This window comes from Bombina bombina, chromosome 1 (assembly GCF_027579735.1).
Source record: "Bombina bombina isolate aBomBom1 chromosome 1, aBomBom1.pri, whole genome shotgun sequence".
NCBI lineage: Eukaryota > Metazoa > Chordata > Amphibia > Anura > Bombinatoridae > Bombina > Bombina bombina.
The window spans coordinates 1334434255-1334452444 of NC_069499.1; the positions used below are offsets into that span (position 1 = coordinate 1334434255).

At 41.3% G+C, this 18190-nt stretch overlaps 1 protein-coding gene across 3 annotated transcripts in view; it reads left to right on the forward strand.

Moving 5' to 3' along the window:
* Positions 1–18190, forward strand: part of AARS1 (alanyl-tRNA synthetase 1) — a 127294-nt gene that overhangs the window by 53298 nt on the left and 55806 nt on the right. For all 3 annotated transcript variants that reach the window (XM_053702195.1, XM_053702212.1, XM_053702204.1), the window contains exon 5: positions 16298–16489. In XM_053702195.1, coding sequence (XP_053558170.1) covers positions 16298–16489 — 192 coding nt within the window. The remainder of the gene's footprint in view (positions 1–16297; positions 16490–18190) is intronic.

The window sequence follows — 18190 nt, forward strand, 5'->3', positions numbered from 1 at the left end:
TGTGAGAGGACTATGGTGATTATACTTAGTTTTATATCTTCAATCAAAAGTTTGTTATTTTAAAATAGCACCGGAGTGTGTTATTACCTCTCTGGCAGAGTTTGAAGAAGAATCTACCAGAGTTTTGCTATGATTTTAGCCGGAGTAGTTAAGATCATATTGCTGTTCTCGGCCATCTGAGGAGTGAGGTAAACTTCAGATCAGGGGACAGCGGGCAGATGAATCTGCATAGAGGTATGTAGCAGTTTTTATTTTCTGACAATGGAATTGATGAGAAAATCCTGCCATACCGATATAATGTCATGTATGTATACTTTACACTTCAGTATTCTGGGGAATGGTACTTCACTAGAATTACACTGTAAGAAATACATAAGGCTGTTTAATAACTAGATATTATGTTTAACGTTTTTGCTGGAATGTAAAATCGTTTTCATTTGCTGAGGTACTGTGTGAATAAATGTTTGGGCACTATTTTTCCACTTGGCAGTTGCTTAATCTGTTTTTCTGACAGTTTCTGTTCTCCCTCACTGCTGTGTGTTAGGGGGAGGGGCCGTTTTTTGGCGCTTTTTCTATGCATCAAATATTTCAGTCAGCAACTCATTGTATTCCCTGCATGATCCGGTTCATCTCTACAGAGCTCAGGGGTCTTCAAAACTTATTTTGAGGGAGGTAATTTCTCTCAGCAGAGCTGTGAGAATTATAGTTTGACTGAGATAAAAAACGTTTATTCTGTAATTTGTTATCTTTGCTAATGGGATTAAACCTTTGCTAAAGTTGTGTTGTTTACAAGGATTGAGGCTATAACTGTTTCAATTTATTAATTTTCAACTGTCAAAGATCTTCTGTGCTTCTTAAAGGCACAGTACATTTTAATATTATTCTAATTGAATTGTATTTCCAAGTTGCAAGTTTATTTGCTAGTGTGTTAAACATGTCTGATTCAGAGGATGATACCTGTGTCATTTGTTGCAATGCCAAAGTGGAGCCCAATAGAAATTTATGTACTAACTGTATTGATGCTACTTTAAATAAAAGTCAATCTGTACAAATTGAACAAATTTCACCAAACAACGAGGGGAGAGTTATGCCGACTAACTCGCCTCACGTGTCAGTACCTACATCTCCCGCTCAGAGGGAGGTGCGTGATATTGTAGCGCCGAGTACATCTGGGCGGCCATTACAAATCACATTACAGGATATGGCTACTGTTATGACTGAGGTTTTGGCTAAATTACCAGAACTAAGAGGTAAGCGTGATCACTCTGGGGTGAGAACAGAGTGCGCTGATAATATTAGGGCCATGTCAGACACTGCGTCACAGGTGGCAGAACATGAGGACGGAGAACTTCATTCTGTGGGTGACGGTTCTGATCCAAACAGACTGGATTCAGATATTTCAAATTTTAAATTTAAACTGGAAAACCTCCGTGTATTACTAGGGGAGGTGTTAGCGGCTCTGAATGATTGTAACACAGTTGCAATACCAGAGAAAATGTGTAGGTTGGATAAATATTTTGCGGTACCGACGAATACTGAGGTTTTTCCTATACCTAAGAGACTTACTGAAATTGTTACTAAGGAGTGGGATAGACCCGGTGTGCCGTTCTCACCCCCTCCGATATTTAGAAAAATGTTTCCAATAGACGCCACCACAAGGGACTTATGGCAAACGGTCCCTAAGGTGGAGGGAGCAGTTTCTACCTTAGCTAAGCGTACCACTATCCCGGTGGAGGATAGCTGTGCTTTTTCAGATCCAATGGATAAAAAGTTAGAGGGTTACCTTAAGAAAATGTTTGTTCAACAAGGTTTTATATTGCAACCCCTTGCATGCATTGCGCCGATCACGGCTGCAGCGGCATTCTGGATTGAGTCTCTGGAAGAGAACATTGGTTCAGCTACTCTGGACGACATTACGGACAGGCTTAGAGTCCTTAAACTAGCTAATTCATTCATTTCGGAGGCCGTAGTACATCTTACTAAACTTACGGCGAAGAATTCAGGATTCGCCATTCAGGCACGCAGGGCGCTGTGGCTAAAATCCTGGTCACCTGATGTTACTTCTAAGTCTAAATTGCTTAATATACCTTTCAAAGGGCAGACCTTATTCGGGCCCGGGTTGAAAGAGATTATCGCTGACATTACAGGAGGTAAAGGCCATGCCCTGCCTCAGGACAAAGCCAAAGCCAAGACTAGACAGTCTAATTTTCGTTCCTTTCGTAATTTCAAAGCAGGAGCAGCATCAACTTCCTCTGCACCAAAACAGGAAGGAGCTGTTGCTCGCTACAGACAAGGCTGGAAACCTAACCAGTCCTGGAACAAGGGCAAGCAGACTAGGAAACCTGCTGCTGCCCCTAAAACAGCATGAATTGAGGGCCCCCGATCCGGGATCGGATCTAGTGGGGGGCAGACTTTCTCTCTTCGCCCAGGCTTGGGCAAGAGATGTTCAGGATCCCTGGGCGCTAGAGATAATATCTCAGGGATACCTTCTGGACTTCAAATACTCTCCTCCAAGAGAGAAATTTCATCTGTCAAGATTGTCAACAATCCAGACAAAGAAAGAGGCGTTTCTACGCTGCGTACAAGAGCTCTTGTTAATGGGAGTAATCCATCCAGTTCCACGATTGGAACAGGGACAGGGGTTTTACTCAAATCTGTTTGTGGTTCCCAAAAAAGAGGGAACTTTCAGACCAATCCTGGACTTAAAGATCCTAAACAAATTCCTAAGAGTTCCATCGTTCAAGATGGAGACTATTCGGACAATTTTACCTATGATCCAAGAGGGTCAATACATGACCACTGTAGATTTAAAAGATGCTTACCTTCACATACCGATTCACAAAGATCATTACCGGTACCTAAGGTTTGCCTTCCTAGACAGGCATTACCAGTTTGTGGCTCTTCCATTCGGATTGGCTACAGCTCCAAGAATCTTCACAAAGGTTCTGGGTGCTCTTCTGGCGGTACTAAGACTGCAGGGAATCTTGGTAGCTCCATACCTAGACGACATTCTGATACAAGCTTCAAGCTTTCAAACTGCCAAGTCTCATACAGAGTTAGTGCTGGCATTTCTAAGGTCACATGGATGGAAGGTGAACGAAAAGAAAAGTTCACTCGTTCCACTCACAAGAGTTCCCTTCCTGGGGACTCTTATAGATTCTGTAGAAATGAAGATTTACCTGACAGAGGACAGGCTAACAAGACTTCAAAGTGCTTGCCGCACCCTTCATTCCATTCAACACCCGTCAGTGGCTCAATGCATGGAGGTAATCGGCTTAATGGTAGCGGCAATGGACATAGTACCCTTTGCACGCTTACACCTCAGACCACTGCAACTGTGCATGCTAAGTCAGTGGAATGGGGATTACTCAGACTTATCCCCTTCTCTGAATCTGGATCAAGAGACCAGAAATTCTCTTCTATGGTGGCTTTCTCGGCCACATCTGTCCAGGGGGATGCCATTCAGCAGACCAGACTGGACAATTGTAACAACAGACGCCAGCCTTCTAGGTTGGGGTGCCGTCTGGAATTCTCTGAAGGCTCAGGGACAATGGAGTCAGGAGGAGAGTCTCCTGCCAATAAACATTCTGGAATTGAGAGCAGTTCTCAATGCCCTCCTGGCTTGGCCCCAGTTGACAACTCGGGGGTTCATCAGGTTTCAGTCGGACAACATCACGACTGTAGCTTACATCAACCATCAGGGAGGGACAAGAAGCTCCCTAGCTATGATGGAAGTATCAAAGATAATTTGCTGGGCAGAGTCTCACTCTTGCCACCTGTCAGCAATCCACATCCCGGGAGTGGAGAACTGGGAGGCGGATTTCTTAAGTCGTCAGACTTTTCATCCGGGGGAGTGGGAACTTCATCCGGAGGTCTTTGCCCAAATACTTCGACGTTGGGGCAAACCAGAGATAGATCTCATGGCGTCTCGACAGAATGCCAAGCTTCCTCGTTACGGGTCCAGATCCAGGAGCAGTCCTGATAGATGCTCTGACAGCACCTTGGGACTTCAGGATGGCTTACGTGTTTCCACCCTTCCCGTTGCTTCCTCGATTGATTGCCAGAATCAAACAAGAGAGAGCATCAGTGATTCTAATAGCACCTGCGTGGCCATGCAGGACTTGGTATGCAGACCTGGTGGACATGTCATCCTGTCCACCTTGGTCTCTACCTCTGAAACAGGACCTTCTGATACAGGGTCCCTTCAAACATCAAAATCTAACTTCTCTGAAGCTGACTGCTTGGAAATTGAACGCTTGATTTTATCAAGACGTGGATTTTCTGAGTCAGTTATTGATACCTTAATACAGGCTAGGAAACCTGTTACCAGAAAGATTTACCATAAGATATGGCGTAAATACCTATATTGGTGTGAATCCAAAGGTTACTCTTGGAGTAAGGTTAGGATTCCTAGGATATTGTCTTTTCTACAAGAAGGTTTAGAAAAGGGTTTATCTGCTAGTTCATTAAAGGGACAGATCTCAGCTCTGTCCATTCTGTTACACAAACGTCTGTCAGAAGTTCCTGACGTCCAGGCTTTTTGTCAGGCTTTGGCCAGAATTAAGCCTGTGTTTAAAACTGTTGCTCCACCATGGAGTTTAAACTTGTTCTTAATGTTTTACAGGGCGTTCCGTTTGAACCCCTTCATTCCATTGATATAAAGTTGTTATCTTGGAAAGTTCTATTTTTAATGGCTATTTCCTCGGCTCGAAGAGTCTCTGAATTATCAGCCTTACATTGTGATTCTCCTTATTTGATTTTTCATTCAGATAAGGTAGTCCTGCGTACTAAACCTGGGTTCTTACCTAAGGTAGTTACTAACAGGAATATCAATCAAGAGATTGTTGTTCCTTCTTTATGCCCAAATCCTTCTTCAAAGAAGGAACGTCTACTGCACAACCTGGATGTAGTCCGTGCTCTAAAATTTTACTTACAGGCAACTAAGGAATTTCGACAAACGTCTTCTCTGTTTGTCATTTACTCTGGGCAGAGGAGAGGTCAAAAAGCTTCCGCTACCTCTCTTTCTTTTTGGCTTCGTAGCATAATTCGTTTAGCTTATGAGACTGCTGGACAGCAGCCTCCTGAAAGAATTACAGCTCATTCTACTAGAGCTGTGGCTTCCACTTGGGCCTTCAAGAATGAGGCCTCTGTTGAACAGATTTGCAAGGCTGCAACTTGGTCTTCGCTTCATACTTTTTCCAAATTTTACGAATTTGACACTTTTGCTTCATCGGAGGCTATTTTTGGGAGAAAGGTTCTTCAGGCAGTGGTTCCTTCTGTATAAAGAGCCTGCCTATCCCTCCCGTCATCCGTGTACTTTTGCTTTGGTATTGGTATCCCAGAAGTAATGATGACCCGTGGACTGATCACACTTAACAGAAGAAAACATAATTTATGCTTACCTGATAAATTCCTTTCTTCTGTAGTGTGATCAGTCCACGGCCCGCCCTGTTTTTAAGGCAGGTAAATATTTTTTAATTTATACTCCAGTCACCACTTCACCCTTGGCTTTTCCTTTCTCGTTGGTCCTTGGTCGAATGACTGGGAGTGACGTAGAGGGGAGGAGCTATATGCAGCTCTGCTGGGTGAATCCTCTTGCACTTCCTGTTGGGGAGGAGTAATATCCCAGAAGTAATGATGACCCGTGGACTGATCACACTACAGAAGAAAGGAATTTATCAGGTAAGCATAAATTGTTTTTTATTCACAAAATTTGCACACGTAAATAAGATGCACTTACTAGAAGTGAGATTAAAAAGGCAATCAGAGTTCAACTCTCTTTCCTCCACTTTAATGACTGCTCCACACTGCTACCTAGGAAAGTCAGTGTCCCCGGATGTTGATATGCACAAAACCGGCTTCTGTAGCAGGGCTTTCCGGATACCCTTGCTAGCTGCCTGTCTGCCAATGGGAGGGAGCGGATCAAGTAGAAGTCTGAGCGTCGGACCTGTCTGACGGTTCCTAACGCATTTCCCCCAGTCAGCGGCTGGGCTTTTTCAAAGGATAGAGTCAGATATGATTTTTCTTCTGTTATGTGTGATCAGTCCACGGGTCATCATTACTTCTGGGATATAACTCCTCCCCAACAGGAAATGCAAGAGGATTCACCCAGCAGAGCTGCATATAGCTCCTCCCCTCTACGTCAGTCCCAGTCATTCTCTTGCACCCAACGACTAGATAGGATGTGTGAGAGGACTATGGTGATTATACTTAGTTTTTATGACTTCAATCAAAAGTTTGTTATTTTAAAATAGCACCGGAGCGTGTTATTACTTCTCTGGCAGAGTTTGAGGAAGAATCTGACAGAGATTTTTTACTATGATTTTAACCGGAGTCGTTAAGATCATATTGCTGTTCTCGACCATCTGAGGGAGGTAAAGGCTTCAGATCAGGGGACAGCGGGCAGATGAATCTGCATTGAGGTATGTGGCAGTTTTTATTTTCTGAATGGAATTGATGAGAAAAGCCTGCCATACCGTTAAAATGACATGTATGTATACACTTCAGTATTCTGGGGATGGTATTTCACCGGAACTACTGTGTTAAAGGTCACTAATCCTTTTAATAACTATTCTCATGTTAAACGTTTTTGCTGGAATGTAGAATCGTTTACATTGCTGAGGTACTGTGTGAATAAATATTTGGGCATTATTTTCCACTTGGCAGTTTTTTGCTTTATTTGTGACAGTTTCGTTTCTCTTCACTGCTGTGTGGGAGAGGGAGGGGCCGTTTTTGGCGCTCTTTGCTACGCATCAAAAAATTCCAGTCAGCTACTTTTATATTTCCTGCATGATCCGGTTCATCTCTGACAGATCTCAGGGGTCTTCAAACTTCTTTGAAGGGAGGTAAATTCTCTCAGCAGAGCTGTGAGAATTCTTATAGTGACTGTGTATAAAAAACGTTGTTTTGTTTTCTTATGTACAAATTTAATTAGTGTTGTTTTTTACTAATGGGAACAAACCTTTGCTAAAAGTTGTGTTGTTTTAAAGTTTGATGCAATAACTGTTTTTTCAGTTCATTATTTCAACTGTCATTTAATCGTTAGTACCTCTTTGAGGCACAGTGCGTTTTTTTGCTAAAAAAGATTATAACCAAGTTGTAAGTTTTTTTGCTAGTGTGTTAAACATGTCTGACTCAGAGGAAGATATCTGTGTCATTTGTTCCAATGCCAAGGTGGAGCCCAATAGAAATTTATGTACTAACTGTATTGATGCTACTTTAAATAAAAGTCAATCTGTACAATGTGAACAAATTTCACCAAACAGCGAGGGGAGAGTTATGCCGACTAACTCGCCTCACGCGACAGTACCTGCATCTCCCGCCCGGGAGGTGCGTGATATTTTGGCGCCTAGTACATCTGGGCGGCCATTACAGATAACATTACAAGATATGGCTTCTGTTATGACTGAAGTTTTGTCTAAATTACCTGAACTAAGAGGCAAGCGTGATCACTCTGGGGTGAGAACAGAGTGCGCTGACAATGCTAGGGCCATGTCTGATACTGCGTCACAGCTCGCAGAGCATGAGGACGGAGAGCTTCATTCTGTGGGTGACGGTTCTGATCCAAACAGATTGGACTCAGATATTTCAAATTTTAAATTTAAATTGGAGAACCTCCGTGTACTACTAGGGGAGGTCTTAGCAGCTCTCAACGATTGTAACACTGTTGCAATACCAGAGAAACTGTGTAGGTTGGATAAATACTTTGCGGTACCGGCGAGTACTGACGTTTTTCCTATACCTAAGAGACTAACTGAAATTGTTACTAAGGAGTGGGATAGACCCGGTGTGCCGTTCTCACCCCCTCCAATATTTAGAAAGATGTTTCCAATAGACGCCACCACTCGGGACTTATGGCAAACGGTCCCCAAGGTGGAGGGAGCAGTTTCTACTTTAGCTAAGCGTACCACTATCCCGGTGGAGGATAGCTGTGCTTTCTCAGATCCAATGGATAAAAAATTAGAGGGTTACCTTAAGAAAATGTTTGTTCAACAAGGTTTTATATTACAACCCCTTGCATGTATCGCGCCGATTACGGCTGCGGCAGCATTTTGGATTGAGTCGCTTGAAGAGAACCTTAGTTCCTCTACGCTAGACGACATTACGGACAGGCTTAGAGTCCTTAAACTAGCTAATTCTTTCATTTCGGAGGCCGTAGTACATTTAACCAAACTTACGGCTAAGAACTCAGGATTCGCCATACAGGCACGCAGGGCACTGTGGCTAAAATCCTGGTCAGCTGATGTTACTTCTAAGTCCAAATTACTTAATATACCTTTCAAGGGGCAGTCCTTATTCGGGCCCGGTTTGAAAGAAATTATCGCTGACATTACGGGAGGTAAGGGCCACGCCCTACCTCAAGACAAGGCCAAAGCTAAGGCTAGACAGTCTAATTTTCGTCCCTTTCGGAATTTCAAAACAGGAGCAGCATCAACCTCCACTGCACCAAAACAGGAAGGAGCTGTTGCTCGTTACAGGCAAGGCTGGAAGCCTAACCAGTCCTGGAACAAAAGCAAGCAGGCCAGGAAACCTGCTGCTGCCCCAAAGACAGCATGAACCGAGAGCCCCCGATCCGGGACCGGATCTAGTAGGGGGCAGACTCTCTCTCTCTTCGCCCAGGCCTGGGCAAGAGATGTTCAGGATCCCTGGGCACTAGAGATCATATCTCAGGGATACCTTCTAGACTTCAAATTATCTCCCCCAAGAGGGAGATTTCATCTGTCAAGGTTGTCAACAAACCAGATAAAGAAAGAAGCGTTTCTACGCTGCGTACAAGATCTGTTAACAATGGGAGTGATCCATCCGGTTCCGTGGTCGGAACAAGGACAAGGGTTCTACTCAAACCTGTTTGTGGTTCCCAAAAAAGAGGGAACTTTCAGGCCAATCTTAGATTTAAAGACTCTAAACAAATTCCTAAGAGTTCCATCGTTCAAAATGGAAACTATTCGGACAATCTTACCCATGATCCAAGAGGGTCAGTACATGACCACAGTGGATTTAAAGGATGCTTACCTTCACATACCGATCCACAAAGATCATCACCGGTATCTAAGGTTTGCCTTCTTAGACAGGCACTACCAGTTTGTAGCTCTTCCATTCGGATTGGCTACGGCTCCAAGAATCTTCACAAAGGTTCTGGGTGCCCTTCTAGCGGTACTAAGACCGCGAGGGATTTCGGTAGCTCCGTACCTAGACGACATTCTAATACAAGCTTCAAGCTTTCAAACTGCCAAGTCTCATACAGAGTTAGTTCTGGCATTTCTAAGGTCGCATGGATGGAAAGTGAACGAAAAGAAGAGTTCTCTCTTTCCTCTCACAAGAGTTCCATTCTTGGGGACTCTTATAGATTCTGTAGAAATGAAGATTTACCTGACAGAAGACAGGTTAACAAAACTTCAAAATGCATGCCGCGTCCTTCATTCCATTCAACACCCGTCAGTAGCTCAATGCATGGAGGTGATCGGCTTAATGGTAGCGGCAATGGACATAGTACCTTTTGCACGCCTACACCTCAGACCGCTGCAATTATGCATGCTAAGTCAGTGGAATGGGGATTACTCAGATTTGTCCCCTACTCTGAATCTGAATCAAGAGACCAGAAATTCTCTTCTATGGTGGCTTCATCGGCCACACCTGTCCAGGGGAATGCCATTCAGCAGGCCAGACTGGACAATTGTAACAACAGACGCCAGCCTACTAGGTTGGGGCGCTGTCTGGAATTCTCTGAAGGCTCAGGGACTATGGAATCAGGAGGAGAGTCTCCTTCCAATAAACATTCTGGAATTGAGAGCAGTTCTCAATGCCCTTCTGGCTTGGCCCCAGTTAATAACTCGGGGGTTCATCAGGTTTCAGTCGGACAACATCACGACTGTAGCTTACATCAACCATCAGGGAGGGACAAGAAGCTCCCTAGCAATGATGGAAGTATCAAAGATAATTCGCTGGGCAGAGTCTCACTCTTGCCACCTGTCAGCAATCCACATCCCGGGAGTGGAGAACTGGGAGGCGGATTTCTTGAGTCGCCAGACTCTTCATCCGGGGGAGTGGGAACTTCATCCGGAGGTCTTTGCCCAAATACTTCGACGTTGGGGCAAACCAGAGATAGATCTCATGGCGTCTCGCCAGAACGCCAAACTTCCTCGCTACGGGTCCAGATCCAGGGATCCGGGAGCAGTTCTGATAGATGCTTTGACAGCACCTTGGAACTTCAGGATGGCTTATGTGTTTCCACCCTTCCCGCTGCTTCCTCGATTGATTGCCAAAATCAAACAGGAGAGAGCATCAGTAATTCTAATAGCACCTGCTTGGCCACGCAGGACTTGGTATGCAGATCTAGTGGACATGTCATCCTGTCCGCCTTGGTCTCTACCTCTAAGACAGGACCTTCTGATACAGGGTCCATTCAAACATCAAAATCTAACTTCTCTGAAGCTGACTGCTTGGAAATTGAACGCTTGATTTTATCAAAACGTGGTTTTTCTGAGTCGGTTATTGATACCCTGATTCAGGCTAGGAAGCCTGTTACCAGAAGGATTTACCATAAAATATGGCGGAAATACCTATACTGGTGCGAATCCAAAGGTTACTCCTGGAGTAAGGTTAGGATCGCTAGGATATTGTCTTTTCTACAAGAAGGTTTAGAAAAGGGTTTATCAGCTAGTTCATTAAAGGGACAGATTTCAGCTCTGTCCATCTTGTTACACAGACGGCTGTCAGAAAATCCAGACGTCCAGTCCTTTTGTCAGGCTTTAGCTAGGATCAAGCCTGTGTTTAAAGCTGTTGCTCCACCATGGAGTTTAAACTTAGTTCTTAACGTTTTACAGGGTGTTCCGTTTGAACCCCTTCATTCCATTGATATAAAAATGTTATCTTGGAAAGTTCTGTTTTTAATGGCTATTTCCTCGGCTCGAAGAGTCTCTGAGTTATCAGCCTTACATTGTGATTCCCCTTATCTGATTTTTCACTCAGACAAGGTAGTTCTGCGTACTAAACCTGGGTTCTTACCTAAGGTAGTCACTAACAGGAACATCAATCAAGAGATTGTTGTCCCATCCTTGTGTCCAAATCCTTCTTCAAAGAAGGAACGTCTTTTACACAATCTGGATGTAGTTCGTGCCCTCAAGTTCTACTTGCAGGCAACTAAAGATTTTCGCCAAACTTCTTCCTTGTTTGTCGTTTACTCTGGACAGAGGAGAGGTCAAAAAGCTTCTGCTACCTCTCTCTCTTTTTGGCTTCGTAGCATAATACGTTTAGCCTATGAGACTGCTGGACAGCAGCCTCCTGAAAGAGTTACAGCTCACTCCACTAGAGCTGTGGCTTCCACTTGGGCCTTTAAGAATGAGGCCTCTGTTGAACAGATTTGCAAGGCTGCAACTTGGTCTTCGCTTCATACTTTTTCCAAATTTTACAAATTTGACACTTTTGCTTCTTCGGAGGCTATTTTTGGGAGAAAGGTTCTTCAGGCAGTGGTTCCTTCTGTATAATGAGCCTGCCTATCCCTCCCGTCATCCGTGTACTTTTGCTTTGGTATTGGTATCCCAGAAGTAATGATGACCCGTGGACTGATCACACATAACAGAAGAAAACATAATTTATGCTTACCTGATAAATTCCTTTCTTCTGTTGTGTGATCAGTCCACGGCCCGCCCTGTTTTAAGGCAGGTAAATATCTTTTAAATTATACTCCAGTCACCACTTCACCCTTGGTTACTCCTTTCTCGTTGATTCTTGGTCGAATGACTGGGACTGACGTAGAGGGGAGGAGCTATATGCAGCTCTGCTGGGTGAATCCTCTTGCATTTCCTGTTGGGGAGGAGTTATATCCCAGAAGTAATGATGACCCGTGGACTGATCACACAACAGAAGAAAGGAATTTATCAGGTAAGCATAAATTATGTTTTCTTGCCGCCCTCTTCTTTTAAAGGGCAAGTGTCCAATTGAATTCGTGGGTGTGTTTATTTGGCCAATCATAACGTCCAAATAGTCCTATGTGTTGTTGTACACTGATGGCCAATCAGATAATAAAGGGCGTGATTTTTAGAGCCAATTGCCATACTCCATATGTATATTTGTTTGTTTAGCCACACAGCAGAAGCGCGGTCATTTCTCAACAGCGTGTGTTATAAAAAACAAGCGTTCATGTTATAAACAAACATACATTTTTGAAAAGCACAATATATAACTCACATGTAAACCAAAAGTATAACATATTATATATATTATTATCGATCAGGAATATAATATATTATCGGTCTGATATATTGTGGTGTTCTTACAAAGTTACTAATAGTAGCTCTGGATCAAATTATGTTAGAATTGTTTTATATTTCCTAATGACTATCAGAGCACAAATTCTATACCTAATTAGAGATAACATCTTATTTTCGAATGCCCATGATTGCCCTAAAAATATATATAAGCTGTGATGTTATTGATATTATTAATATTTACAGTTTATGTCATATTGGACGCTGGTAGTCTATTTTATACTCCTGCAATAAACGTTTTTTGACCCATGTTGTCCCTTATTTTATATATATTACAACTACCTGATATGTACCATATTGTGTGTTCTGATATTAAAATTGCACATTCCTATAAAATTGATAAGTTTGGATCGTAATGAAATTATTTAAAAGCACATATTAAACTAATGTTGTTAAACATACACACATAATGAATCACACAGTGAATTGCATAACTGAATATACATTATTTAAATTTAATTTTCTATATTAAAAACATTATTATTATTATTATATTATATTAATCTGAAAAATTAATAATTAGAAAATTTTAAAAATTAGAAAATTAAAAATTTGAAAATTTAGTTGAGACAGTATGTATTAAATATTTTTATTTATTTATTTTTAATTTATTGTTTTAATTTTCATTTGAATGTTTTTATACGTTTTTATACAAATGCTGCTGCTTCTATGTCTATATTAAGACCATATGGTTGTAATGTGTTTAGTTTATAAATCCATTTAGTTTCCAACTTTCTCAATTCTAAAAGGCGATTAGGTTTAGTTGTAGGAACTCTATCAATAACTTGAACTTTGAGAGAGCTAGGGTTATGTCTGTGGCATTCCAAAAAATGTTTAGGAACACTGATTTGTCATCTTTTTTTTTCTATATTGTATATGTGTTTATTAACTCGCCGTCATATTTGGCGTTTCGTACGGCCCACATAAATTAGATTTAAATAATGTATATTCAGTTATGTAATTCACTAGACTACCAGCGTCCAATATGACATAAACTGTAAATATTAATAATATCAATAACATCACAGCTTATATATATTTTTAGGGCAATCATGGGCATTCGAAAATAAAAGATGTTATCTCTAATTAGGTATAGAATTTGTGCTCTGATAGTCAGGAAATATAACACAATTCTAACATAATTTGATCCAGAGCTACTATTAGTAACTTTGTAAGAACACCACAATATATCAGACCGATAATATATTATATTCCTGATCGATAATAATATATATAATATGTTATACATTTTTGAAAAGCACAATATATAACTTGCATGTAAACCAAAAGTATGTTTGTTTATAACATGAACGCTTGTTTTTTATAACACAGGCTGTTGAGAAATGACAGCGCTTCTGCTGTGTGGCTAAACAAACAAATATACATATGGAGTATGGCAATTGGCTCTAAAAATCACTCCCTTTATTATCTGATTGGCCATCAGTGTACAACAACACACAGGACTATTTGGACGTTATGATTGGCCAAATAAACACACCCACAAATTCAATTGGACACTTGCCCTTTAAAAGAAGAGGGCGGCAAGAAAAATCATATCTGACTCTATCCTTTGAAAAAGCCCAGCCGCTGACTGGGGGAAACGCGTTAGGAACCGGCAGACAGGTCCGACGCTCAGACTTCTACTTGATCCGCTCCCTCCCATTGGCAGACAGGCAGCTAGCAAGGGCATCCGGAAAGCCCTGCTACAGAAGCCGGTTTTGTGCATATCAACATCCGGGGACACTGACTTTCCTAGGTAGCAGTGTGGAGCAGTCATTAAAGTGGAGGAAAGAGAGTTGAACTCTGATTGCCTTTTTAATCTCACTTCTAGTAAGTGCATCTTATTTACGTGTGCAAATTTTGTGAATAAAAATCTACACTTGAATCCTTTGTGCGCTCTCTCTCCTTTTCGTTGCATGTACCCTAGAGGGTCTACTTCTCAAAAATATATGGTTTGATGGGGGTAAATTTCATTGGCCGGCTTCAGAAATGTCCCAAATAGGACATGGGTGCATGATGACCGATGTGAAAATTTTAAGTTGAAAAACTGGAATGCGCTTCCTAAAAATAAGGCCTTCTAGCCCCCAGAGAACCCAACACACCTATACATGGGTGGTATCACTGTACTCAGGAGATGTTGTTGAACAAATTATTGAGGTGTTTTTTGGCAGTAACACATAACAGGAGCTGAGAATCCATGCCTAAAGTACAATGTGTGTGAAAAATAACACAAAAAAATGACTACCCAAAAGTTTGACAAAGACTGGTGGTTAAATAAGTTCATGGAAAGTGTGAAAATACCAGCATTTGAAATACCCTAGGGTGTCTACTTTTCAAAAATATATGGTTTGATGGGGGTAAATTCCATTGGCCAGCTTCAGAAATGTCCCAAATAGGACATGGGTGCATGATGACCGATGTGAAAATTCCAAGTTGAAAAACTGGAATGCGCTTCCTAAAATTAAGGCCTTTTAGCCCCCAGAGAACCCGACACACCTATACATGGGTGGTATCACTGTACCCAGGAGATGCTGCTGAAGACATATTAGGGTGTTATTTGGCAGTAACCCTTGATATTATCAGTAAATGTATTCTTAAATTGCTATTTTGTCAAAAAATCAAATTATTTTTTCCCCCCCCCCCCAAACTTTGGCATAGATTGGTTGCATGAAAAAAGTCAAAATACCCCAAGTTTAATACCTTAGGTTGTCTTCTTTTAAAAAATATATACATTTGAAGGGTTATTCAGGGATTCCTGACAGATATTGGTGTTACAATGTAACTATCGCCAATTTTGAAAAACATGGTTCTGAAATAGCAAAGTGCTACTTGTACTTATTGCCCTATAACTTGCAAAAAAAGCAAAGAACATGTAAACACTGGGTATTTATAAACTCAGGACAAAATTTAGAAACTGTTTAGCATTGGTATTTTATGGTGGTTGTAGATGTGTAAGAGATTTTGGGGCTCAAAGTTAGAAAAAGTGCATATTTTTTCCTCATATTTTATATTTTTTTTTTATAGTAAATTATAAGATATGATGAAAATGATCATATCTTTAGAAAGTCCATTTAATGGCGAGAAAAACAGTATATAATATGTGTGGGTACAGTAAATGAGTAAGAGGAAAATTACAGTTAAACACAAACATCGCAGAAATGCAAAAATAGCCTTGGTCCCAGATGGTCAACAAATTGAAAAGTGGTCTGGTCACTAAGGGGTTAAATAGTGGCTGTGGTTCTTTGTATTTTATACATGATAAAGGACTTGTTGTCTGTATTTTTTTATTTTATTTTGTTTCAATTAATATTTTGTATTTTTGAGTGCCGCTGCAGTTTGGATTTTTTTCAGATAATGTTTGCTCCCAGTACAATTTTACGTCCAAAAAATAGTTTATTATGTTTTAGGAATCCATATTCTTCTAAGGAAAACAACTCAGTGACTCTAGCTATGGTCTTCACACCCCACCAACACCCAGCAGAAGCTCCTCTGTATATTACCGATAATCAGGCAGGAGTAAGATACCATTTTATTAGGATTTTAGTATTCACCTCTAGTATTTGAGGGGAACGAACAAACGTTTTTATATTATTTAAAACACTTTTCCATCTGGAGTCCACAATACAAGTGCCTAATTCTGCATGCCATTTGTGAGAATATAGTAGTAATGTAATTTCTAAATTATTATGCAGAAGGTTACCTGCTTGCGATAATGCACGCTGGACTTGACTACCAAACAAAGGGATTTTGATTAGTTTGGAATTTCTGTGGAAATCCTTTTTAAATTTTGATGTTTGAATTAGGCGTTGGAGCTAGGCATGTTTTAACCAAGAGGCATAGCAATGTCCTATTGATACCTTCATTTATTTTTGTTAATCTACACTGTATGATATTTACAAACTACAGATAAGTGTACATGCAGGTAATATGAAAGAGTGAAGAACATATCAGTTATTACACAATGTTTTTAGAATTCCTTAAAAATGGTTACTTTTTCATCCATTATCATATAATTTCATGTATATTTCCAGGTTACCTGAGAGTCGAATCCTACCAGGAAGCATGAAGGATAACTTTTGGGAGATGGGTGACACTGGCCCCTGTGGCCCATGTAGTGAGATTCACTATGACCGCATTGGTGGACGTGATGCTGCACATCTGGTGAACATGGATGACCCTAATGTGCTGGAGATCTGGAATCTTGTGTTCATTCAATTTAACAGGTGGGTGTAAAGACAAACTAACTATAATTGGAAGATATGTAGTGCCTCTGGTTAAAGGTACGTTCTAGTGAAAACAAATTGAGCTATTTGGCAACCGAGAACAGAATTGCTCACTGATAAGGCTGCATACATGTGCATGATGAGCGTATTTTCTCTCAGGTTGGTTTAATGCAGGTTTCTCAAGACCCAGTGCAATGATCCCTCATACCTTTCGCAACCCTATTTCTCTTGTAAGGTGTATCCAGTCCACGGATCATCCATTACTTGTGGGATATTCTCCTTCCCAACAGGAAGTTGCAAGAGGATCACCCACAACAGAGCTGCTATATAGCTCCTCCCCTAACTGCCATATCCAGTCATTCTCTTGCAACTCTCAACAAGCATGGAGGTAGTAAGAGAGAAGTGGTGAAATGTAGCTGTTATCTTGCTTCAATCAAAAGTTTGTTATTTTTAAATGGTACCGGAGTTGTACTATTGTGTCCCAGGCAGAAAAATAGAAGAATCTGCCTGTGATTTCTATGATCTTAGCAGGTTGTAACTAAGATCCATTGCTGTTCTCACACATGACTGAAGAGAGAGGTAACTTCAGCGGGGGAATGGCGTGCAGGTTATCCTGCTATGAGGTATGTGCAGTTAAAATTATTTTCTAGAAGATGTGAATGCTAGAAAAATGCTGCTGATACCAGATTTATGTAAGGTAAGCCTGAATACAGTGATTTAATAGCGACTGGTATCATGCTTACTTTCTGAGGTAATACTCTTATAGATTTGCAATATAAAACGTTTGCTGGCATGTTTAAACGTTTTTATATATATATATATATACTTTGGTGATAAAACTTTATTGGGGCCTAGTTTTTTTTCACATGGCTGGCTTAAATTTGCCTAGAAACAGTTTCCTGAGGCTTTCCACTGTGTTACTATGAGTGGGAGGGGCCTAATTTAGCGCTTTTTTGCACAGTAACTTCCTCCAGGAGTCCCCTGAATGCTATAGGACCTCTCTCAAGGGCTTTTAGGCTTTCCAAAATCGTTTGTTGGGGAAGGTAGGCCCACAGCAAGGCTGTGGCAGTTTGGTGTGCCTGTTAAAAATGTTTAGAAGCCATGGTGGAACCCCCTCTTAGAATGTGTACCAAATGTACTGACTTCACTTTAAGCAATAAAGATCATATTCTGTCTTTAAAAAATTTATCACCAGAGGAATCTGACGAGGGGGAAGTTATGCCGACTAACTCACCCCACGTGTCAGACCCTTTGAATCCCGCCCAAGGGACTCTCGCTCAAATGGCGCCAAGTACATCTAGTGCGCCCATGGCGTTTACTTTACAAGACATGGCGGCAGTCATGGATAATACCCTGGCAGCGGTATTATCCAGACTACCTGGGTTATGAGGAAAGCGAGACAGCTCTGGAGTTAGAAGAAATACAGAGCATACTGACGCTTTAGTAACTGTCTGATACCCCCTCACAATATGCAGAAGCTGAGGAAGGAGAGCGTCTTTCTGTGGGTGATTTTTCTGACTCGGGGAAGAGGATTCAACCTGATTCTGATATGTCAACATTTAAATTTAAGCTTGAACACCTCCGCGTGTTGCTCAGGGAGGTTTTGGCTGCTCTGAATGACTGTGATACAATTGCAGTGCCAGAGAAATTGTGTAGACTGGATAAATACTATGCAGTGCCGGTGTGCACTGATGTTTTTCC